The sequence below is a fragment of the Gigantopelta aegis genome, chromosome 4 (assembly GCF_016097555.1).
Source record: "Gigantopelta aegis isolate Gae_Host chromosome 4, Gae_host_genome, whole genome shotgun sequence".
NCBI classification, from domain to species: domain Eukaryota; kingdom Metazoa; phylum Mollusca; class Gastropoda; order Neomphalida; family Peltospiridae; genus Gigantopelta; species Gigantopelta aegis.
In genome coordinates this window covers 30,217,261-30,242,358 of record NC_054702.1, presented here as the reverse complement: position 1 = coordinate 30,242,358, position 25,098 = coordinate 30,217,261, and the positions used below count along the sequence as shown (strand labels likewise).

General features: G+C 38.0%; 1 protein-coding gene across 8 annotated transcripts; it reads right to left on the bottom strand.

Annotated features, from left to right (window-relative positions):
• Nucleotides 1-3,321: 3,321 nt before the first annotated feature.
• LOC121370350 (solute carrier family 25 member 45-like) lies at nucleotides 3,322-24,856 on the bottom strand. Of its 8 annotated transcripts, XM_041495507.1 has the most exons (7): nucleotides 24,725-24,856; nucleotides 23,199-23,225; nucleotides 9,040-9,132; nucleotides 7,126-7,169; nucleotides 5,356-5,436; nucleotides 4,612-4,870; nucleotides 3,322-3,842 (listed from the first exon to the last, which is right to left on the bottom strand). In XM_041495507.1, exons 2-7 carry the CDS (start codon nucleotides 23,218-23,220, stop codon nucleotides 3,340-3,342), a joined length of 1,002 nt encoding a protein of 333 aa, XP_041351441.1. In that variant the 5' UTR covers nucleotides 23,221-23,225; nucleotides 24,725-24,856; the 3' UTR covers nucleotides 3,322-3,339. The 8 variants fall into 8 exon arrangements, with proteins under 8 accessions (XP_041351441.1, XP_041351443.1, XP_041351442.1 ...); XM_041495509.1 differs by lacking the exons at nucleotides 23,199-23,225; nucleotides 24,725-24,856 and adding an exon at nucleotides 15,034-15,299; XM_041495508.1 differs by lacking the exons at nucleotides 23,199-23,225; nucleotides 24,725-24,856 and adding an exon at nucleotides 11,917-12,542.
• Nucleotides 24,857-25,098: the final 242 nt, after the last annotated feature.

The window sequence follows — 25,098 nt, the reverse complement described above, 5'->3', positions numbered from 1 at the left end:
TATATTCATACCTTCTAGTTACATACATTTGAATTTGTTAAAAACAATACATAAATATGAATACAATAATGGTTTTGATCTGAGGGGGACAGGGGATAGAGAATGGACAGATGAAATGAATGGGGTAAAAAAGAGGAAAGATAAACAGAAACTAAAAAAGAGAGAAAGAAGCATGTATTATTTACTCGTATTGTAGATTAAGATTGGTTTTCTGGTTCTACTGAAGTTTTAGTATATCCAAGCAAGCCCAGATTTTCCTTTAGGTTAACAAAATGTGCAGTTATGAGATTGAAGAAAGTAGTATCAATTAATTCTCCGATTTTCAAGCAAAAAGATTAAACCATTTCTCCCAATGTTCATTAAATTTGTCATACTGGCAATTTTTAAAATAAATACATCTTTCTATTTGGAATTTAGTTTTCAGGATATTTTCAATGGCCTTTTTGTGCAAACTTTGTTTAAGTATTTTCATGTTGTAAATGTAATATTTTATATTGACAGTTATCCAGTTTACTACGTATCTTAGATCATCATCTGTCATTCCAAACATAACTACATTTTTGCTTAGTGGGATGCAAAGACCAGTTTTTTCAAAAATGCATTTTTTAACTGCTTCCTAAAGGTTTCTTACTTCAATGCAGTCGTAAAAAAGGTGTTGCAATGTCTCCGGTTCATTATTACAAAAAGAGCATTTGTTTGAATCAACATAATGTATCATATGATGAAAAGTATTAGTATCCAGAATTCTGTGTAACAGTCTGTATTGAAACCACCTTAAAGTTGTATCTTTTAAACAATAGAAAGGTAGAGCATAGTATTTTTCCCACGTACAACAGTCGTATGTCAATCCTTTGTTTGCATATTTTATCTGTGACTTTGGAGTTATGGTTTTTTTATTCAACATATTGTACAGATCTTTACATCCTGCATTTGTATTCAGTAGAATTTTCATTTTGAAAGGTAAAATTGGAATTTTAACAGATGTGAATGTTTTGTCATTAATATTGTTTAATGAACGTAGGAAAGATTTTACAGCATTTACTAATGATGCATAATTTAAAAAAATTGTTTTTATGTCATATTTTCTTCTAAACGTTTCAAATACAAAAATATTCCCTTCATTGTCGAGTATGTCGTTTATGAAAATTATTCCTTTTTTTATATATTCATTGTATAGAAACGGTTTGTAACTTTTTAAGATGTTGGTATTATACCAAATATTGAGTCCTTGTATATCTTCTGTCGTTTTTAGACTTTCTTTTTCTTGTAATAGTACCCAACTGAATAATACATCTTTCCAGAAACTGTTTTTGATCTTTTCTTTTTTAAATATAATGAAATAGTCCCCATATATAATTAGGTCCCTTGTACTTAAACCAGTAGTAGATTGAAATAGGTTGACCCATTTATTATTATTTAGAAAAAGTCTTCTTATCCATGATATTTTTAAGAATGTCATTACATGTTGTATATCTGGCATTTTTATACCCCCATATTTATAATCTTGAGTTAATAATTCTCGTTTTATTTTTTCTGGTTTATTTTGCCAAATAAATTGGAAAAATATTTTATTTAAATTATTTATACTAGTAATTGTTTTTGATGGATTTGGTAATGACATTAGTTGATACGTAATTTTTGGTATTAATAAAGTTTTAACAATTGTAACTCTTCCTAGGACAGTCAGTTTTCTAAATGACCACAGTTTTATCAAGTTCAGAATTTGTTTGATCTTAGAGCTATAATATCTTTTAAATTTATGGGAAAGTTAATACCAAGCAAAGTAAACTGGTTTTCACCCCATTCCAGTTTCCAACGTGTATGGTGATAGACATCTTTACAATATTTATTGCTACCTATCCAGATGGCTTTTGACTTAGAGTAATTTATTTTTAAACCGGAGATCTCAGAATAGTAATCAAGTAATGTCATTGTATTGTACAGAGACTCAGGAGATCCATCAAGAGTGAAAGTAGTATCATCGGCATATTGAGAAAGTATATATTCTTCACCATTAATAGTAATGCCTTTGATATTTTTTTTATTCCTAACCAGAATTGCGAGAATTTCAGCACAAATTAGAAACATATATGGCGACAGGGGGTCACCTTGTCTGCAACCTCTTTCTAATTTGAAAGTTTCTGATACATAACCATTTTGTAATACACTGGACATTGAATTTTTGTTAAATGTTTTAATCCAGCTCTTTATTGAACTTTTAAAATTAAATATATCTTATGCTTTTTCGATAAAGGACCAAGATACAGAATCAAAAGCTTTTTCGAAGTCCACAAGACCAGGTATATTGTATGTATCAGTGATTATACCTAGTTTTTGTACTTAGGACATTTCCTCAATAGTATAACTATAATTTATTGACCGAACTATAAAATACCCTGAGTCTGCCCAAATGTTTTTGAAAAACTCTGCTGTAAATCCGTCCGAGCCGGGACTTTTTTCATTCTTCATATTTTTAAGAACATTTAAAACTTCAGTGTATGTTATTTTTCCTTCTAGAGCTTGTGCCTCGTCATTTGTTAACCTGTTAAAATTATAAACTGATAGCTCTTCCACTATATTAGTGTGTAGTTGTTCCGATGACGCAGAATATAGTTTTTGATAAAAACACTTAGTTTCAGTTAGAATATCTTTTTGGTCTATTATTACTGTTCCATTACTTAATTCTAATCTTGATATTAGCTTGCTATGGTAATTTCTAGACTCCATGTTACAAAAATATTTAGTTGGTTTTTCCCCGTCTTCGATCCATTTTGCCCGTGCTCGGATATAATGTCCTTTGAGTTTTTCTTTTCTTAGCTCTGTTAATTCATGTTTTCTTTCTTCTAATACTTTAAAGTTAGTGTTATCGTTGTCTTCTAATTCTTTTATATCTTCAAATTTTTTAGTTTCTAACTCATTATTTTTCTTCTTTTGTGCATTATATATCGTTGAATATGCATACCAGTCCAAAAGCCTTTAAAGTATAAACCCACTCATCCGTCCGGGCGTAATGCAATTGTTTATGCAACATTGGGCGAGTAAAATCTTTGTATGTTCACATCTCATAATGTATCGCCACTCTGAACATAAAAATTACTGCATCAGCATCACTATAAAGATACTACGGTAGTATAAAGCAATGTTGAGGGTTGGCGCTTAATACAAGAACAAAAAGAAGACCTTTCCACATTTCAAATATTAACTACTTTACAACAAAACTGTATATTTTTGAAGTAGTAGTGGTGGTGAGGGTATAATTTTTCGTCCATTTTGTAAAAGTGGCAACACTATAATATATTATGCATAATATTAAAAAACCCACTTTATTATATTATTTAATTAAACATCAAAGGAATTAAGGTATTGTAGACTTTGAAAATACACTAATAATGTTGCTGCATTTACTGGAAATGCTCTTAGACATGTTATTACGGTCCCTTTAAACAAAACCTGCAGACCTTCAGCTTCCACACTCTTTTTAACACAGTCTACTATTCCTTTGTATTTTCCAGTTAAGTCAGCTTGCAGACGACTTTTCACAACATCCGAAGGCATGACGGCAAACCACGTCACAGTGCCGGCGACACCGCCTGCTACTACACTACTCATGATTCCTCTGGGGTCTGTCCAACGTTTCCTGAGCATCTCAGCGTTCAGGTATTCAAAGATCAAGCAGTAGGCCCCGTACGATAGTACATCTCGATATAGCATCGATACCGCACCTTTGTACCAGCCGCGAATTCCGTGTCTCTTGAAAATGTCCACTGCGCACCGCCAGGATCCACTATAGTACTTTACATTTCCGCTTGGATAGTGCCCATGTCTATGTTTAGTAAGTTTACCTGTGGAAGAAAGAAAGAAATGTTTTAGTTAACGACTCACTCAACACATTTTATTGACGGTAATATAGCGTCAGACATATGGTTAAGGACGACACAGATATTGAGAGAGGAAACCGGCTGTCGCCATTTCATGGGCTACTCTTTTATATGCACCATCCCACAGACAGGGTAGTACATACTACGACCTTTGATATACCAGTCGTGGTGCACTGGCTGGAACGAGAAATAGCCCAATGGGCCCACCAACGGGGATCGATCCCACACCGATCGCGCATCGAGCGAGCGCTGTACCACTGGGCTACGCCCCGCCTCCACCTGTGGAAGAAAGTCGTACACCACTTGAAGAAACAGTTTATTTGAATCAAATTATTAACTGAATTCTAAATTCTTTAATTTTCATTTCCATGCTTATATCCAATTAAGGTTCAAGCACACTCCTAAGCTTTCTGGACTGTCTGTGGTTTGTAGTTAGCAGGCCCGTACGCAGAAATTTATAGGGCATGCCCCCCCCCCCCCCCCCCCCCCCCCGAATTTTTTTAAAATCTAGAATGCAGGAGATGCATTTTCCTGCATTCTGGGAAATAAATTTGAAATCGTCGGACTATTTTTTTTTTTTTTTTACACATCCACTGACGGACCTCGGCAGACTATGGTTAGACTGGCGAGCTAAGTTTATGGGGGGGGGGGTGTCGACAAATAAATTGAAAAAAAAGAAACCCTCCCCCTTCACACGCGCCTGTCTAGTAAACAAAATGCTTCATTTTCTAACCCCTATTATCTGTTGCGGAGATTTCGTGTGGGATCTGAGATTGCAGAACGACCTTCACAAGGTCAACAGGACAGGCGACGGCGACTTGGGCGGCGCCCGCAACGCACCCAGAAAGAAAGACATCCATATACGAGACACGATCCTGCTTCTTCACCCACTGCAGCAGCTTCAGGCAGTTGCCATACACACCGAAGAAGACGGCGTTCACCACGCCGTAAGTCAACAACGGCGACGCCAGTCCACGGAAGTAACCTCGAACCTTGTAGAAGGAAATTAATGGGTTTTGTTAAATAATGAGCAGTGGTTGCAGCTAATCTTAATTTTGTAGGAGTACAACTCAGAGATGGTGGTGAGGTAATAGAATTGGTGTAGCAAGCTTTAATATTACTCCAACACTGTTAACACCTCAGAACATCGTTTAACCAGCGGTGGTAATGTTTCAAACATTTTGTTCCAACTGCCCCCCCCCCCCCCACCCCACCCGTCTCATATGCATATGATAAGACTATGTGACTATCTCATTATAACATCCGAGATTCAGTCTCTAAGAACGAAATAGCGAGGAAATGACCACAAGAGACACTTCAAAGACGCATGGTAATTATAAATGCAATATTAACTTTTAATTGCTCGAAATGCGCTCCCATCTTATTTCTGGGCTATAACTGGGTTCAGCTTGCTGCTTATGCAATATGTTACACGTGATACCCAACATCATCCTTGCAACAATGAGCTATAACTTACAAATCCGAAGGCATGGACATTTTTCATTGCATCCATTGTTCCTGAATAAGACATCTTCCCGGACTGTGTCTGTAGTTGGACCTGAAAGCAGTGATTGTCATACCACTACATAGTTCACAATGTTAAAGGGACATTTCTGAGTTTGCTGCATTGTAAAATGTTTCCGACTAATAAAATACTTCTACGATTAAACTTACATATTAAATATATGTTCTTGTTTAGAATATCAGTGTCTGTATATTCAATGTGTTTCTGGTCGTCTTAATATTTGTTAGAAGCCCAAACTGGATTTTGTCTTCAAATAATTTCTTACGTACGGAAATGGTTTATTTTAGGAAATAAAATGAAATTTACGCTATTACAAATATCAGAACGATCAGAAACACGTTTAATATACAGCCACTAATATGTTATGCAGATAAATATATTTGACATGTAATTACAATCGTTAAAAGGTCCTCTGTTAGTCGATAACATCTTTAAAATTGCAGCAAACTCAGGAATGTCCCTTTAAGCTCAGAATGTTATGTTGTCGTTCAGCCCGTGAGGTAGAGGGACCGTCTTGGGTCTGCTGCCATTGTAACATGCTATTAAATATATTTTTGTGTTTAGAATATCAGGATCAGTATAAACAAGGTGTTTGTTGTTGTCCTAATGTCTGTAGTAGCCCAAACAACATTTTACGTTCTAATAATTTCGTGAAACCACATGTTGTTATCGATTCTGTTTGTGTTGTTGTTTGTTTGGTTGTTGTTTTTGTTTTTGTTTTTTAAACTTTAAAACAAATATTTTTAAAGCAGAACTTAAATATGAAATTCATTGCTTACATGGCAATGATTACTATCTAAGGTTGGACGTAATTAATGCACCAGTTAAAATTCTGCCACAAGACCAAAATTCAAATAAAGCACATTGATTTATTAATCATCGGCTATTGGATGTCAATCATTTGATCATTTTGACCTATAGTCTTAGAGAGAAAACCCGCTACATTTTTCCATTAGTAGCAAGGAATCTTTTATATGCACCATTCCAAAGACAGATTAGCACATACCACGGCCTTTGATAAAACTCAAATAAATGTTACATAAAACTGATAGTGATTAACAATAGTGCAAGGACCGTCAGGAACATGGACATTTCCAAATTATGACAAGATCGGTGGAGAGTATAACACTTTAGTAACCAGTTAAAAAACCTGTTCCAAACATTCTGAATATTGTTGGTGCCCGTTTTAAACATTGCGCGCCGCCCTGAACACCGTAGGTGCCATTTGTCAGCGTTGAAACACCTCTGGACAAATCCTGCATCCACCTCAACCTCACAATTTCAAGTCAAATTATGAAACTACATCTATAATGCGTCATCAAGCTTTTTATTAAACAGCGCAAAAAACATCAAAGGAAACGTTTTATCATGTATATCGTAAAAATAAGGATTTCTAACGTTTACTGTACATATCATACTAGACCGACAGTGAGACAAGGTTTATGTTCACTAAACAATTATGTACAGAGGATCCGTCCCCCTTTACAATATCCAAGTGCCCCCTTTCTTTTTCTCTTGATTTTTTTTCCCAACTGAGATGTCCTTCTGGCGAGTTGGTCAATGTGCCCTCTTTCCGTTACAGAAAAATATTTCCTGGATCCGCCCGATATACTGGATAAAGAAAAATAAAAACCCACATTTGTATCATGCAAATCATACTGGACATGTGAGGATTATAAACTAATCAGGCAAGTAAACATTTTACAGACAGAAAGTACTCACTTTTATCGTGTCGAAGGGATATCCAAGAAAAATTCCTGCACTTCCTTAAAATAAAAAATTACATAATTGTATTTGTATATTTATATTTATTTTGAATAATATTGTAAAATAATTTAATTTGATCATTGTTGGCTAAATGTATTTCCTAAGCTAAATATACAAACTTAGATCACCGTAATTAGACAAACAATAACGGGGAGGGATGGGTGTGTCATTAAAACAATACCACAGAGCTTCTTTGGTTAGACAAAAAGGTGCGCGTGGCGGGATTCGGGGGTCAACTGCCCCACCCAAGCAAATCTTCGTTTTGTAAAATATATTGTCTCGACCCTCCTAGAAACATCGCTCACCCGCCGCCTGCACGTTATATGTACTTTCCTAAAAACAGGGCTATATAGGTATTATGTCCGTTGATGTACCAGTTATAAGACATTGACTGGGACGGGGAAAACCTGAGTCCATTGCGGGCGATCGATCCTGCGACCCATCCCACTTTAGACGAGCAGTCTATACCACATCCCGCACATATATTTTCAGATGCATCGTTCTCCCAGCTAGGTAGACACTATGCAAGACTCAGGCAGTGATGAAGTACTAGTATTTTACAGTAATCCCCGTAAGTGAAAAAGTAATATTATTATCAAGTAAAAAAAAAAAAAAAAAAGGAAAAAAAAAAAAAAAGTTTATTTAGTTTAATGACACCACAAGAGCACATTTATTTATTAATCATCGGCTATTGGATGTCACACATAATGTTATTTTGACAGTGTCATAGAGATGAAACCCGCTACATTTTTCCATTAGTAGCAAGGGATCTTTTATATGCACCATCCCATAGACAGGATAGCACATACCACAGCCTTTGATATACAAGTCGTGGTGCACTGGCTAGAGCGAGAAATAGCCCAATAGACCCACCGACGGGGATTGATCATAGACCGACCGCGCATCAAGTAAGTTAACAGACGAACGTACGGACGGACGGACGGACGCCATACCATAATCAATCTAATTAAAATTATCTCCACTATTACATGTGGATCTAACACCAGCCAGTTGGAGCTCATGTCCACCAATCAAAACCTTACTTGCAGAATCCTGCCAGTGATTTAAAAATAATTTGAAAACATTCCGAATTATCCTGAGGGTATACGACATGTTTCGTGTGAATTACGAATGCCTTAAAACATGTTTTATTTTATAAAATAAATAATTTGTAATGTAAAACTGAAGACTGATTTAGTTAGGGTTTTTTTTTAATAAATAAATAAATAATTTTTAATGTAAAATTGAAGACTGATAACCCACCCCGTACGTATTGGTATGGTTCGCTGTACTGCGGCCACTGAAATAGACTCGCCCGATATTTTTAGAATTTGTATGCTCCCAAATAACGTTATAAAAGGCGAAGTGTGATTGGTCAATATTTAAATTATTATTTACGGACGAAATGTTACCTGGACATTGGGGACTACGCAGTGTTGTTAGCAATCCGATTAAAATTGGTTCTACTGGTCTAAATAAGGCATTCGTAATTCACATGAAACATATCGTATACCCTCAGGATAATTCGGAATGTTTTCAAATTATTTTTAAATCACTGGCAGGATTCTGCAAGTAAGGTTTTGATTGGTGGACATGAGCTCCAACTGGCTGGTGTTAGATCCACATGTAATAGTGGAGATAATTTTAATTAGATTGTACCATAATACGACCCATCATAGATGGGTTAATAAAACCTCACCCCATTTCTCTCGCTTAAAGTTTAAACTAATACATAATTTTATATTTGCATGTCGAAATATTGAAGATTCACATGTGTATAATAATATACGATCTAGAATCAAACTGTTTGATTCAAACAAGATATCTTCTACTTCTTTGCCAAAGATGATTAAAGAAACTTGAAATTACCTCCCAAAGCTCCGGCTATGAAGTCGTGTAGTAGACTGCCTCCTAGTCTTTTCTTGCCAGTTTCATCATCCATTTCATTGCATTTTTTCGGACCTTACCAGTAAATAGAACGAAATGTTTTTATTTAACGACGCACTCAACACAGGCTATACAGCCTCAGACATATGGTTAAGGACCAAACAGATATATAGAGAGAAAACCCGCTGTCGTCACTTCATGGGATACTCTTTTCAATTAGCAGCAAGGGATCTTTTATATGCAACATCCCACAGACAGGGTAGTACATACCACGGTCTTTGATATACCAGTTGTGGTGCACTGGCTGGAACGAGAAATAGCCCAATGAGCCCACAGACGGGGATCGATCTTAGACCGACCGCGCATCGAGCGAACGCTTTACCACGGGGCTACGTCCTGTCCCTTTACCAGTAAATAGATGCATATAGACAATACAATCAGGGCCGTACCTTGATCAAAATCGGGGGGGGGGGGGGGCACTACTTTTTATAAACAAATGAAACACTATACAAATTAAACCCTGAGAGGTGTTATTTTATGGAGTAGAGAAGTGAGATTCTCAAGGGGGGGGGGGGGAGCAACTACCTACCCCCTGCCCACCTCCCCCGCAGAGGGTACGGCCCTGACAATACAATAACACAGTTCCATACGCCATACTGCCCTGAATTTACTGCTATTGTAGGCCTAACAATACAATACGAATATCAAGGTAAGTATACGTCTTGTTCGGGATCCCTGCCCAATTCTTTCCGGTGCAGGACGGATGTGTTAATCTGCCTGGTGGTCACTGTTTCATGAATATAAAATATGAAACTTTCAATTACAAAATATGTTTCGTCCAAAAGACTGGTGTCACATCTGTTTGTACACACGTGGCAGAAATGAGATGTTTTGTCATTGCTAACATTACCAACATCAACAACAACAAAATAATAGGCTTCCCCACCCACCAAAAAAAAAAAAAAAAAAAAAAAAAAAAAAAAAAAAAAAAAAAAAAAAAAAAAATAATAATAATAATTTAAAAAAAAAAACCCAAACAAGCGAAAAACAAACCCCACAAAAATCCCATCAATACCAACCCACGCATAAACAAGCCCAAATATACTCTTCAAAAAAAGTAGGGGGATTCTAATAAGAATTTACAATTGCCAAAATTGTAAGGTATGTTACTTGTGGGGAATGGTTATATGATAACAGTGAATTAATTGGGCAAACACTACAACCGGTAGTTCAGTATTACAGTAGGTTTTATGACCACCAAAGATCTTGAAGGACGATTGGGGTCAGAAGTGAAGTTTGAAAGGTGACGGTTTTTTTATCAGTAAATCGCAAATTCAAACAATAAAAATGACTAATAACAAAACAATAACAACTGTATGATCAACAGAATGAAAACAAGATTGACAGAAATAATGTTCCACAGTGATTAATCGACCTTCCTGGAAATTGTCAAAATCGACAATGACACCCCACGCACGTGTACGGGGCAACTGCGTGATGCACGTGCAAACTATGGAATGTGTTTCGGTGTGTTGATAAACAGACCTGAACGTTCTTTACTAGGATGCCTGTGTCAAAACGTATGTTCAGTCTAATAGTTGATATTAACATTAATTTATATTTCAGGTTCGCCTACTTTTTTTGAAGAGTATATAACCAACTTGTAGCAGAATGTAACTTTAATAAGGGCTATTCCACGAGTGATCACACGGGGAGACGATTTCACCCACCAAATAAAATTGTATTTAAACCATGTATTTGACAATCGCACTGGTAATAATAATTATGTTGCATCTTGCCTCGCACTCTCCGCCCTTCACACAGTGTGATAAATTCTGAATCTGCCCTAAATAAATCTTGACATACTAGTATTCATTCAATTGAATTTATTGCCCAGCACCAAATAATCTAGTGTCATAGTTATATAACATCAATAACAACAACAATAGGAGTCACCTGAACAACTGACTTAGTCAACAGCGATACGACACCGTTATGACGTATCACTTTATTTGTTTTAAAGGGACATTCCCGAGTTTGCTGCACTGTAAGATGTTTTCGACTAGTAAAATAGTTCTACGATTAAACTTACATATTAAATATATTTTCTTGTGTAGAATATCATGGAGTTAAACTCCCTTTAAACCGTTGGCCTACCGGTAATAAATTTAATATAGCTTATAATCCTTCCCACAGGAAACGCTTTTTTCATCCTATGGATTTCACTACAAGTTATTTATTTCGGACCCGATTGTTTTCTAAATTGCACACAAACATAGTATTGTTTTGTTATTTACAAAACACTTTTACTTTTCTTCTTACATCAAACCAAACTGAAATTATTTACACAAATAAAATAAAAACAAAAAACCCCAAACATTTGTGTTGGAGGATGTGACAAACTATAGGCGCCGGAAGCAAGGTGGTACATTACCCCCCCCCCCCCCCCCCACCACCACCACCACCCCCGGCCCGCCCGCTCGCGCACTGGTCCCAGCTGAAAATAATTAACTAGGCCCTAGTTCATCAAGATAAAAGTCTCGGGCACGATATTTATAGCATATTGCTGTTCCGTAAATATCAAAATGTTAAACAAACAAAACAAAAACAAACCTGTAGATGTTTACCTTGGTGAACTAACTACCCACCCTGACTACTTACTGTCATCTTACTGTTGCCTATCAAATTTTATACATGATCACATTTCCGCGCTTGTTCACCTCGGTTTAAAACAGCCTTAACAACAGCCTTCTGCTACCTGCCTCTCCTATCTTGAAAACATTATGGCTATCCGTTGACTTGTAACGTCCGTTGACCTGTTTCGGTGATACTATACTATAGGCCTACGTGACTTCTCACCTGTATGATATTAAAACTAAATGTACATCGAAGAACACAGCCACGTCACATACAGTAAACCGGTATAAACATCTTTCAGTTTACTCCTTATATAGCATATTCCACTGATACGTTTTGCTGTGTCCAAGTAAATTCATACACACGCTGGACAAAACATAATCCATGTTCAGCCAATGCATAGTATACCTCAGTGGTTGTAATGACGTCATCTAGGTGATGACGTCACCCATTCGGATATCCCTAATCTGAATAACAAAACCGTATTTCAATATCAAAATCATATCTCTGCATAAGGTAGAGTCGAAAGGATGTTAGGAAAAGTGATTGCTTCCACGATTCAATATTAGTGCTCGTCCTTAAGAGGATAGCCACTCTATAAGATATGTAACAGGATGTTTCATCTCACTCAGTATATCGCCCGTAGGATGACTGCCACCCACAAGACTGAAAACCCGAACTTACACAGGATAGAATATATACAGCTGTGATGGCATGCACCCATGGATCACTGTAAAAACAGTGATGATATCAGGTTTTCGCGAAATGTGAGCATATCCTGCCCAACCTGTGGCATCCGTCATGAGCACAGCCTACAGTCACTATACCAAGTCCATAGAACTTTAAAATGTAAGTCTGCAGGATTTTCACCAAAAGGATGAAAAGGCGTGTACAAGGTCAAAATAGGGTATTGCATCAGACATATATATTTTTTTTAGTCAGTAAACTAAACTCATTCCATGACCCAAATCTGAATGACAAAACAGTAACTATATTACAAATCGTATCTTAAACAAAAGCAGTCTAAGGGACGTTTTAACAAGGTTGTGACTGTTGCCACGAACGATAAAGGACTACCACTCCTCAGGACGATACATCATATTTCTGTCTCATACTAAAATTAGCTCCATTGGTCAATAACTAGTAGAGCTGATTTCAATCAAATTGGTCAGTAGCCTATATCATCAATAATACTACGTCATTAGCAATCGGAACAGGCCAAGTTGACGGTTCAAGGGTCTACAGTTAGATTGTAGCCAGGTATTTTTTTTCTTCAAGAAATACAGTTAGTTCCGTATAGAAACGAGTCAATTTACAATGGACATAACCATATGGATTTTTTTAGATTTACAGGTGTTAATTGTCTACTCGATGCCCGCAAATGTTTAAGTTTTAACCTCAGGCTAACAATTCATTTTCAATTCAATTTATTGCATAATACCAAACAAACGGGTGTCAACAAACAGATAATAAATAAATAAATAAATAAATAATAATAAACCCCACCATACAACATCAATAACAACAATTAAAAAATGACATTTGCGGGATCAAATAGACAATAACACCCGCAAATCTAAAAACTCCATATTAGTGGGGTCATATTTGGTTGCCCCGTGACGATTTTTCGGGGACCAAAGTTTGAGGGTGGCTTTAAAATATTTTGGACCTTTAGAACAAATTTATCCCCCATGTACCTCGCGAAAGTTCCGGCTAACTACACCTGGGGACCGGTGGCCTTATTGGAAATCGAAAATCGCCATATCTTATGAGTAAGAATCACGAATAAGGTGTCTATTGCTATTAAACAGAAAGAAAGAAAGAAAGAAAGAAATGTTTTAACGACGCACTCAACACATTTTATCTATTAAACAGAGGATAGCTATTCTTCTGGTGGGGTTATGTTTGCAATTTGAGGTCATCTTGACATTCAAATCCAAGATTGTCATTATTCACCATATTGATAATTAAAAAAACAGCGGAACTCTTAAAATATTTGGGCTAAATTATAGATGAAGTATCTACTTCCATAAAAAGCAGAATGTACAATATTTGATAGTCAAATTCAAGATGGCCGTTGTTCGCCTTATTTAAAATAAGAACATGTTGGAATTATTTTCGCGACTGTGTCCCCCGATAATAAAATCAAAATTACCCATATTTCATTTGCCAAACTCTTTTCAATGACAATTTCATGCACACACTTGGACATGTTCACCATGCTGTCAGCGAAACGTCAATGTTGTATGTATGTCTGATAAGACTATTGTCATGTTATCGATGGAACACGCACATGCGATACAGAAAATTTTAATTATTGGTGGTACCCACAAACTTCCATTCAAAGTTACAAAGAAAACAAACAAAACTGATATTACGTAACAACAGATTTACACCCCAACTGTGTGTCACTTCGATCAAATCCACATGACCCATGGGCGGATCCAAGGGGGGGGGGGGGGCCAGGAGGACGCGTCCCCCCAAAAATTGTTCAAGTGCCCTCAAAATGTCCAAGTGCCCTTTTTGTTTGTAGAATTTTTTTTTTTTTAAGTAAACAATAATTATATTGTAGATAAATGAAATCAAGATTTTCGTGTACATGCGCAAGCTTGCAGATATGTGTCTGTGTTATTGAGTCTCAATGGGGCCCCATTGAGGTTCTAACGCGAGTGACGCCAATTTACTTCATTATTGCTAGTATATTATGACGTAGAACTGTAGGAATTCATATTAATTGTAAATATCAAAACTTGTAGTAAGGTGCCCTTTTGACGAGTCAATGTGCCCTTCTTTTTTGGTCCCCCCCCCCTAAAAATATTTCCTGGATCCGCCCATGTGACCATGCAGGTTTACAGAATTACGTGACCTTACGGACCTCTGCTTGATTCTGATATGGGTTGGGCATGTAGAGATAAGACTATATATTATAAGGGAAATATTATTTTACCAAATCGGAAATAAGTACGCGCGTAATTAAATTCGCGGTGCTATCAACGTGTTCGCGAGTTTCGCGGTATATTTTATTCGCGAAGATATTTGCGTATACGGTAGTCTGTTTCACATAATTTTAGCTTTTTCTCTTTTTTTTTTCTTTTTTTTTATAACCTTTACATCTCGACTGAATGTAAACGTTGTAGCGAGACTGACGGATCGAGATTAACAGCGATAGTTATAGTAACGGGCGCTCGTTCAATTGCCCCCCCCCCCACCCCGTCCCCCCATGTTCACCATGCTACGGGCCTGAATACACAGATGTTTTAAGAGCATTAATTAATTTACTGGAGATAGGAAGTGACGATCCAAAGTGGCACAACTGAGCTCGACCTTCCATATACTCACGCTGCACTTCTCGAATGTAGACCTCTTATCATGACCTGATAGGACCAGAGTTACTGTCACATTCAGTCATGTTGTGCTTTAATGAATAGGATGGTCGCCTGTCTCATGGCCTGCATGTTCTGTATCAAGAAGAAAGGTCCAATATATGGAGGTCACTTTGTAACGAAATCATGACCCGTTATTATCATCACGCTATAGTACTGGTCATGACTGGATCTGATATTAACTGTCGTACCTCTAATGAAACCATGAATGCCCTTAACACCTTTGGCATAGGAACTAGCTCTGCCATTCCCTTCTCACATAACCATCTCCAAAGGAACACTTTTAAACAATCTAATTAAAATTAGCTCCACTATTACATGTGGATCTAACACCAGCCAGTTGGAGCTCATGTCCACCAATCAAAACCTTACTTGCAAAATCCTGCCAGTGATTTAAAACTAACAACACTGCGTAGTCCCCAATGTCCAGGTAACATTTCGTCTGTAAATAATAATTTAAATATTGACCAATCACACTTCGCCTTTTATAACGTTATTTGGGAGCATACAAATTCTAAAAATATCGGGCGAGTCTATTTTAGTGGCCGCAATACAGCGAACCATACCAATACGTACGAGATGGGTTATCAGTCTTCAATTTTACATTAAAATTCATTTATTTATTTATAAAAAATAAAAATAAATAAATCAGTCTTCAGTTTTACATTACAAATTATTTATTTTATGAAATAAAACATGTTTTAAGGCATTCGTAATTCACACGGAACATTTCGTATACCCTCAGGATAATTCAGAATGTTTTCAAATTATTTTTAAATCACTGGCAGGATTCTGCAAGTAAGGTTTTGATTGGTGGACATGAGCTCCAACTGGCTGGTGTTAGATCCACATGTAATAGTGGAGCTAATTTTAATTAGATTGACTTTTAAATGCCTCATCTGGCTGGATCAGTGGAAAATGTTTAAATGTTGTGCATTCACTTTACCTGCCTAGCACTGTGATGAACATCCAGTATCCAGACGGTAACAGATGTTGACAGTTCAGAATCAGTATCAGTTTCGTCAGATAGACTAGATTTCAGTTATAACCTATCGTACATTGCCTTTGTTCATTGAATTAACAATTCCAATGGACATAAACTTATTTCGAAATATATTGCGCATTCCATTGTTTAAAGGTCCACAACCATGGCACATTAATACACAGTATATAAAATAAATACATAAACATTACAGTATTAAAAATCAAAAATCAAAATACCATCCAGGCCCGTACGCATAAATTTATATGGGGTGGGGGTGGGGTGTGCGTAATCGACGGCCCAAAGGGCCGGAGTTGCTAGGGGGGTCCGGGGGCGTGACCCCCCGAACTTTTTTAAAAATCTAGAATGCAGGATAAGCATTTTCCTGCATTCTGGAAAGTAAATTTGTCACATCGTCGGACTATTTTTTTTTTACACATCCACGGATGGACCTTGGCAGACTATGGCAGACCCCCCCCCCCCACACACACACACACACTGCGTACGGGCCTGCCATCCCAGTTATTAATAAAGTGACTTTTTTTAAAACGCTTGGGGAAAACCCCCACTGCTCAGTCGATTTGACCCGCATCAGACCTGTGACGTAGCATCCGGCCTTCTGTTAATTAGGTCAACATGCCAACAGCAGAGAATGATTTTTCGAAAAACAGCTGATTCTTAACGGACGCTAGTTTGGTCTCATAACATTTGTACATCTACTCTAATGGTATCTCGATTGGTGAGGAAGTGGTATATAAGCACGTTAACCTAGTTACCTACATACCTGTGAGAAGGAGGACTTTTGAAAGTGGGATATTAACATTTGACTGTAATAAAAATATGTGTTCAGATCAGAACGCATTTAAAACAACAAGCAGAATAAATGACATTATTTTATTGATTAATATCACATAAAATAAGGATCTGAATTTATTGTTTATATACCACTAGAACACTCGTCTAAAACGAATAATAACCATATCCAGTTGGCCAGGCACTCTTTAAAATATACCTAGAGAAACAACAAAAAACGGAATACTTCATATTGTTTACTAAATTGTATTCACCGTAAGTCATCAGGCGCGTAGGAACCGGGGGATGCGTCCCCTTGATGACGAAAATGTATGTTTTGTTGTTGTTGTTTTTGTCCTATAAATAAAGATAAGTCTGGCTTGTGCCCCCTCAGCACCCCCATTATAGACTGGATCCATATCCAATAGAGATTGCAGAAATGATCTGCCTCATCATATATGCACCGTGTGTAGGCCTACACAGCATTCGGCAAACATTTGAGCGCTGGTACAGGCACTTGACAGAGATTGGTAGGGCCTATATAAAGATCAATTTGATATATTTTGCTATCTCCTCTTCATACTTATTACTTTTATTGCCATTTAACATGTATTTATTTGTGACACCTTCCTCCTACTACAAATAATAGGCTACTATTTGTAGTTGGGAGAGGAATTTGTGTTACAAATGTTAAATGGCAATAAAAGTATGAAGAGATGTCGAAATATTGTGGTAATATATCAAATTTATCAACATATATCAAACTTCGCTATATATACCAATCTATGTCAAGTGACTGAGCGCTGGTGGGACATTCAATAATAAAGTTTTACGCTCTAGCGGAGGGAGTGTAATGGGGATGAGTTACAAAACATCGTTTTGGGAGTGTGTGCGTGTGCGTGCGTGCGTCAAGAGTTGCGTAATCGTTTTGAAAACCAAGTTTTATTTTAGTCATACTTCATACGGATTAAGTAAAATGCAACCAGTCAATGGGGTCAAAATATGAAAGAAATGCACTAACCCCCCCAAAAAAAAAAAAACAACAAAAAAAAAAAACAACAACAACAACAAACAAACCCAACCCCAACCCCAAACAACCCCCCCCCCAAAAAAAAAAAAAAAAAGAGAAGAAAATTGCTGTCTAGCAAGACTAGAGTCCGTTCACAGGACTCGAGTACCCGTGCAAGGAATAGGATAGGATAAAATATTAACGTGCCTATATCCAATTAAGGTTCAAGAACCGTGCAAAGAAGAGCATTCTCATTTTTTTTTTTTTTTTTTTTTTACATCATTTTGCCTAATGCTTACAGCCGGTTACATTACAGGGCTATAACAATGTGTGCAATGCAATACAATGGCATGCTTTGGCATGCATCTTCAGCTCTGAAATACAGATGCATAATGCTATTTTACTTTATTCCTTAGTCTCGTTATCATCTAGTGTCGGGTACTCGAGAGTCCGGGTCAAGTTTCACATTTGAGTATTGTGTCCAATACTTTGGACTCGTGGAGGCCCTATCAGAAAGGGCCTAAATATGAGGTAAAAAAAGATGGCCGCCAATGTTAAAAAAATAGCTAAAATCTACTCATATCTGTTGAATTCAACAATTTCTCACCACTTTATCATCGTCATCTGAAAATGGTTCTTGGGCCATATTGTCACAGTTGTAATCTTAGCAATTTTCACAAGCTGTTGTGTATTCAAGTCCATGTTTTTTGCAGCTACCATGGGCGTCGATCGGTGGGGGACAGGGGGACGCGTCCCCTTCACTTTTCAACGCCGGGGGACAATCTATATAAGTGTCCCCCCCCCCCCCCCCCCCCCCACTTTTTCGTTTAGCAAACGCAACAACACCACCACCACCTACAAAAATAACAACAGCAACAACAAAAAACAAACAAAAATTAAGTTTAACCACTATGTAGCTTTATGATTTTCATTGACATTCCTTTATCACACACACACACACACACACACACACACACACACACACACGTCCCCCCCCCCCCCACACTTTTAAAGCCGGATTGACGCCCATGGCAGCTACATTTTACTTATCTGCATCCTGCGGGGCAGTTGCATCGGATCATTTTAAGCAGTGCATCTGGTGCAGGGCTATTGTCTTATCATGAGTGGAATACTTTTGTCCCCATGTACAGTCCATCCCCATTCAGTAAGATTCATGGTGTCGTTCTTGCCCATCCACTGCATGACTTGTAAATAGGTCCGCAGAGAGTAAATGTTTCTGGAGAGTGAAGGTTTGTGGCCGAGGTTGTTGGAGGCAGTCTTTTGGGTGTCACAAAGGTATTTGCTGTTGCCATTTTATTGCAAAGGAAACTGTAGCGTAATGACGTTAGAGACTCGGATTGGGTCCCATTAAACAAGGACAACATTGCTTTGCAGCCATGGATTCTACAGCAACTTGATCTGCCTTTGGTGATCTTTGAACAAGCACGCAAGACAGAATCGCCCTTGACGACCTTTTGGAAGACAGATTTCTTGCCGACCCCAAAGATTATTGAAGTACAAGCAAACAACAAAACAGAGCAAACATCATCACCAAGGAACTGTCCCAGAACCTTGGTTTCCCTTTGTCGGACCAAAAGTAAAAGGTCCTTGCAGTCGTTTGCTGCATTTGTTTAACAATGTCTCTACCTACAAGGAAAAGCTTTTAAGCATTTATCCTTTTGTTAATGCTTTTCAAGGTTGTCTCTTCCGAGAAGGGAGAATATTGTGTAAGCTTGGTGGCATGTTTTGCCAAGTCTGCCCTGTCCCTCTCCATTCATGAGGCAATTGCCTCCCTATGTCGTTTACTTGTTGTATACTCTGTATTATTGAAGTCCTGCGTGGCATAGTTGTAGGCCGAGGATATGAGAGCAGATATTCTCCGAATGGCTCTTTGGTGTTTAGTCATGCCACTTCCTCTGGTTAATCCACCTGTACTGTTCAGGGACCGCATCCGAGTCTGCTCAATGACCAAGTCCAGTACTGATTGGTGAGCCTTATGACATGGAATCCATTCCTACATTTGTGGAACACTACGTGATTTTCAGTTTCTAACGCCTCCATTTTCTGAAGGTAGAGATACGCAGAGATAATTGGCATGCATACCCAGTTAGCAGCAAATATGGGTAAGCACTCAGATATGGCGTGGATGTGCATTTGCAACGACCCTGTGCGACCAGCTTCGATGAGCTCTCGAAATCCCCAACATGTGCTGGTAGTTCAGCCACAGTTTGCTCATTGTTTGCATTATTGCATAATTCACACTTTTTAGAAGCCAGTGTTTTGTTAATCATTTTAAAGCATTTTGATTTCAATAGTTCTGCACCAGATGCACTGCTTAAAATGATCCACTGCAACTGCTCCGCATGATGCAACACACTGAAGATTTAATGTAGTTGCAAACACCATGGGCTTGAATGCACAACAGCTTCTGGACATTGCCAAGATTGTAACTGTGATAGTGTCACAGTATGGCCCAAGAGCCCTTTTCAGATGATGGTGAAATCGAAGACTAAGTGACTAACATTTAAATTAAGACAAAGCTACGTCATGGCGTTTTTTTGGTTTTTTTATGTCATGGCGTCAAATTGAACACTTCTGTCACCTTCAGAAATTGTACCTGTAGGTATATAATGAATATTATAGATAATCTGCACACTTAAAGTGGTGCGAAATTTTTGAATTCAACAGATATGAGTAGATTTTAGCTATTTTTTAACATTGGCGGCCATCTTTTTAGACCCTTTGTGTTGGTCCAATTTCGGCCAACTTTCAATGTTCTTCTCCAGACCTTATGCTACAGAAAACCACCATAAGACGTTTTCTTGCAATTTTGTTGGGGTTATGCAGCATTTTGATCCTACTGTAAACGACTGACATTTAAATTAAGACAAAGCTACGTCATGACGTCATTTTGACGTCATATGGAGCACTTCTGTCACCCTCAGGAATTATACCTTTAGTAAATTAATGAATATATGGATATGTAATCCTCACATTTAAAGTGGTGAGAAAGTATTGAATTCAACAGATATAGGTAGATTTTAGCCATTTTTTAACATTGGTGGCCATCTTTTTTGACGTCATATTTAGCCCCTTTCTGGTCGTCCGATTTCGGTCAAATTTTTTTATATGTTCTTCTTCAGACCTTATGCTACAGAAAACCACCATAAAACGTTTTCTTGAAATTTGTTTGGGGTTATGCAGCATATTGATCCTACTAAATTAAGTCTTGGCCATTTTGATACTTAACGAATTATTTATTTTAAAAAAAACAGGAAATCCAATAATGTTGAAAAATTATTCAAAAATGACAGTAACAGTTATTGAGCGTGTGTGCGTGTTTCATAAAATGTATAGGTTTTGCTTAGGCCTAACGTAATGACTGTTGAACGGCCACTTAGAAGTAAAACTGCGTTATATTTCATCATTTCATACATCCGACGTTACCGGAGAATCAGTAATCAGCTGAGATTTATTATTATTATATTTTAAATTATTATTATTTGGGCCCTAGTCTAAAATAAGTGGGTTGGCAGTAGAAAACGAATCGAGCCACACTGGTTTTCTTCAGGCAGACAAAAAAGAAAGAAAAAAAAAAAACAGGAAAAAAAAGAGAGAGAGTTTTAAACAAGACAAATTGTATTCTCCCATATTTTTCTGGTGTGCAGTTGCCACCTTGCACCCCCGCTATGCACGGCCCTACCTTGAATATGTTACTAGTTATGAACGGCATTTTACTATTAGTTGTCTTTAGTTATCTCGGTCACAGCTTGACTTACTTCGAGGACGATCAGGTTCTGGCTGAACTTTCAGGTGTTTAGTTTGTTCGCTATAGTTCAATAATAATCATGGATGTCAAACATTTGGTAATTCTGACATACATATAGCTATATTTTTCCATTAGTAGCAAGGGATCTTTATATGCACCATCCCACAGAGTAACCCAGGCTTCGATTATTAAGTATATTTACTAGCTAAAAAGCTCTTTTGGACAATAAATGATAATATGTTTCATGGGGACTTTCTGACAAAATACATGTTATTTAATACGTACTGGTTACACTTAATGGCTACCTTGTAAATTAGAAAGCAGGCAATGGGGACATCCGCTTTTTGACTACATTCTCAGGGAAATATTACAAGAAAATGCCAGAGATATAATTTACAATCTCAAACTGGCGTAGTTATTAGAATGAATTGTTTGCTAAGATGACACAAACAAAGATATTACTTGAACAGTTTTGTTTTACCGAGTTATTCAGTACTAAAGTTTGGGAACACCAATTTGCCCTGTTCCTGCAGAATGACTCGCATATTATAAAATATCCTTTATAATGGGAAAATTTAGCAGATTTTCTCAAAGAGTATATGTCAGAATTATCAAATATTCGACTGCCTTTAATCGATGATTGTCGTGCTGGGGTGTCGTTAAACATTAATTCATTCATTCATTCATTTAATCGATGATTAATAAATCTAGTGTCGTTATACAGTAGAAACTTTGTTTCAATTATTAATAAATAAAATGGTTGTTGGTTCGGTTAATTGGCTCTATATTAGCATTGAGCCAACTTTAATTTTGTTGATTAGCCTACCCTGGGTCACAATTCAAGTGGCAGGCGCGTAAGTAATGACTCAAATACTATTATACGATGAAATGTTATTTACAGTTCAATTTAATATATATCCCTGTCCCGAGTCAGACCCCCGATCCTATCGGAGGCCGGACTCGGGATAGGCGTGTTCGAAACCCTAGTGGTATATGGTCACGTTAAACCAGTTACTAAGTAAGTAATTTTATATAGTTTAGCCAATTAAAGAGTTTACCCAAATTGGTTAAATGTATGTCAAAAAATGTTATATTCAATATACATTTATAAAATAATTTATTATTAAATATGCATTTCCTATTTTTACATGGAAAAAGATCATTTGGCATGTAATGAAGTTAAAATACCCCCCCCCCCCCCCCCAAAAAAAAAAAAAAAAAAAAAAAAAAGAGTAATAATTAAAAAAAACCATTGTAATCTTATATACATGTACATGTATACAAAGAGTACGCATACGCAAAAACCTATTGCACCCAGCCATCCCTAAACATAAACCTTTGACCCAGTTCAGCCATACTGTTGACTGATTATGAGACGAATGTTTATTGTACCTACCGCGTTGACAGCACTGTTTAACCATGTTGGTCAAACTACATGATTTTTCATCGACGAATATCGCTAAATCCTCCGAATAAAATACTTTAGCCAAAATTATCAACGAATAAACTCCATGGGTTAAAGTGCATATACCAAAAGCATTTATAATGCGTCCCTGTAAAAATGCTCACCTTTGCCAATACCGGCTTCCATAAAATATACTCTTCAAAAAAAGAAACGCAAAAGGGTACAAATGGGTTATAACTCCGATTTTATGTTTCCTACCGGTTCATGCTTTGTGAATATAAGGTCATTGCATGTCCCAAACACATTCCCACGGTTACATTCGATAAAACGCAGCTACTGTACAATAAAGTTCCAAAATGTGAATATTCGCAAAAACGCAGCCACGTGCAAACCATGTCACCACTGCACGTGCGTTGTCTGCACGTGCAACATGAACACCGACAGTATAAAAGTGCAGGGTGTTCGCTTGCCTGGCCTCTGTATCTGGCCGACAGTTGACAATCCAGGACATGCCACGTCTCAGTGAACCGCAGAGAAACAATGCCATCGGCCGACTAGACGCAGGCGAATCCAGAACGGCCGTTGCCAGGGCATTCCATGTGTCCCCAAGCACCATCTCCAGACTGTGGGACCGTTACCAGCAACATGGATCAACACGTGACCTCCCTAGATCCGGTCGACCACGGGTCACTACCCCCGGGCAGGACCGCTACATCCGGGTACGCCACCTTCGGGAAAGATTGACTACTGCCACCTCCACAGCCGCAGCAATACCAGGTTGCGCAGGATATCCGACCAGACCGTACGGAACCGCCTACGTGAGGTAGGAATTCGTGCCAGACGTCCAGTTCGAGGTGTCATCTTAACACCACAACACCGTCGACTCCGACTGCAGTGGTGCCAGATTCATCGACAATGGCCTCAACTGCGATGGAGACAGGTGTGGTTCAGTGACGAGTCCCGATTTCTGCTCCGACGTCATGATGGAAGATGTCGCGTGTATAGGCGTCGTGGTGAACGTTATGCGGCAAACTGCGTGCAGGAAGTGGACAGATTCGGCGGGGGTAGTGTCATGGTGTGGGCAGCCATCTCACACACTGGCAGAACTGACCTGGTCCACGTGCAGGGCAACCTGAATGCACAGGGCTACATTGACCAGATCCTCCGGCCACACATCGTTCCAGTTATGGCCAACGCCAACGCAGTGTTCCAACATGACAACGCCAGGCCTCACACAGCACGTCTCACAACGGCTTTCCTACAGAACAACAACATTAATGTCCTTCCTTGGCCATCGATATCACCGGATTTGAACCCAATTGAGCATCTATGGGACGAGTTGGACCGACGCCTCCGACAGCGACAACCACAGCCCCAGACCCTGCCCGAGCTGGCAGCAGCCTTGCAGGCCGAGTGGGCCACCATCCCCCGGGACGTCATCCGTACTCTGGTTGCTTCAATGGGCAGGCGGTGCCAGGCAGTTGTCAACACACGCGGAGGCCACACCCGGTATTGACTCCAGATGACCTTGACCTTGGTGGTGTGTCCTATCACTTACTCACAATGGACTAGAGTGAATTGTGAACAATCCTGCAACATTTGGTAATTATCGGACTCACCATTCAATAATTAAATCAATTCTCCAAATGTTACGACAATGTGGTTTTGCGTTTCTTCTTTTGAAGAGTATATGTAACAATTTGCCGACCAATGAATATTGACGCAGACAAATCTGTTGGTTGGAAATTATCTCAAAGTAAATCCAGTTTGCATTGTGCGCGTGAACAAATGAAGATATTTTCAAGTAATTGATAATTTTCTGTGGAATTCCACCTCCCCCGTCCCTAAAAAACAAAGAAAGAACAAAAAGGTGTTTAAAGTGTCAAAGCTTGTTGACACGTGTACCGTAGTAAAGTACTCATATATGTACATATGGGGCGATTGATAAGTTCGTGGTCTAAGGCAGAAGTACATAACTGCACGTTTCACTGAATTTGAGTGCAGGTCAACTTGTTGAATAATTACACAGAATGTTTGAAGTTTCTAACTTGAGTTGTTTTTCTG

Excerpts from the sequence above, each read along its gene's own strand:
- LOC121370350 (XM_041495507.1), bottom strand. The coding sequence starts at position 23,220 with ATGGAAGCCGGTATTGGCAAAG. Across the intron at positions 7,170-9,039 it reads CATAGCCGGAGCTTTGGGAG|GAAGTGCAGGAATTTTTCTT; the intron begins GTAATTTCAAGT and ends TTTTATTTTAAG. Across the intron at positions 4,871-5,355 it reads ATGTCCATGCCTTCGGATTT|GTTCGAGGTTACTTCCGTGG; the intron begins GTAAGTTATAGC and ends TCCTTCTACAAG.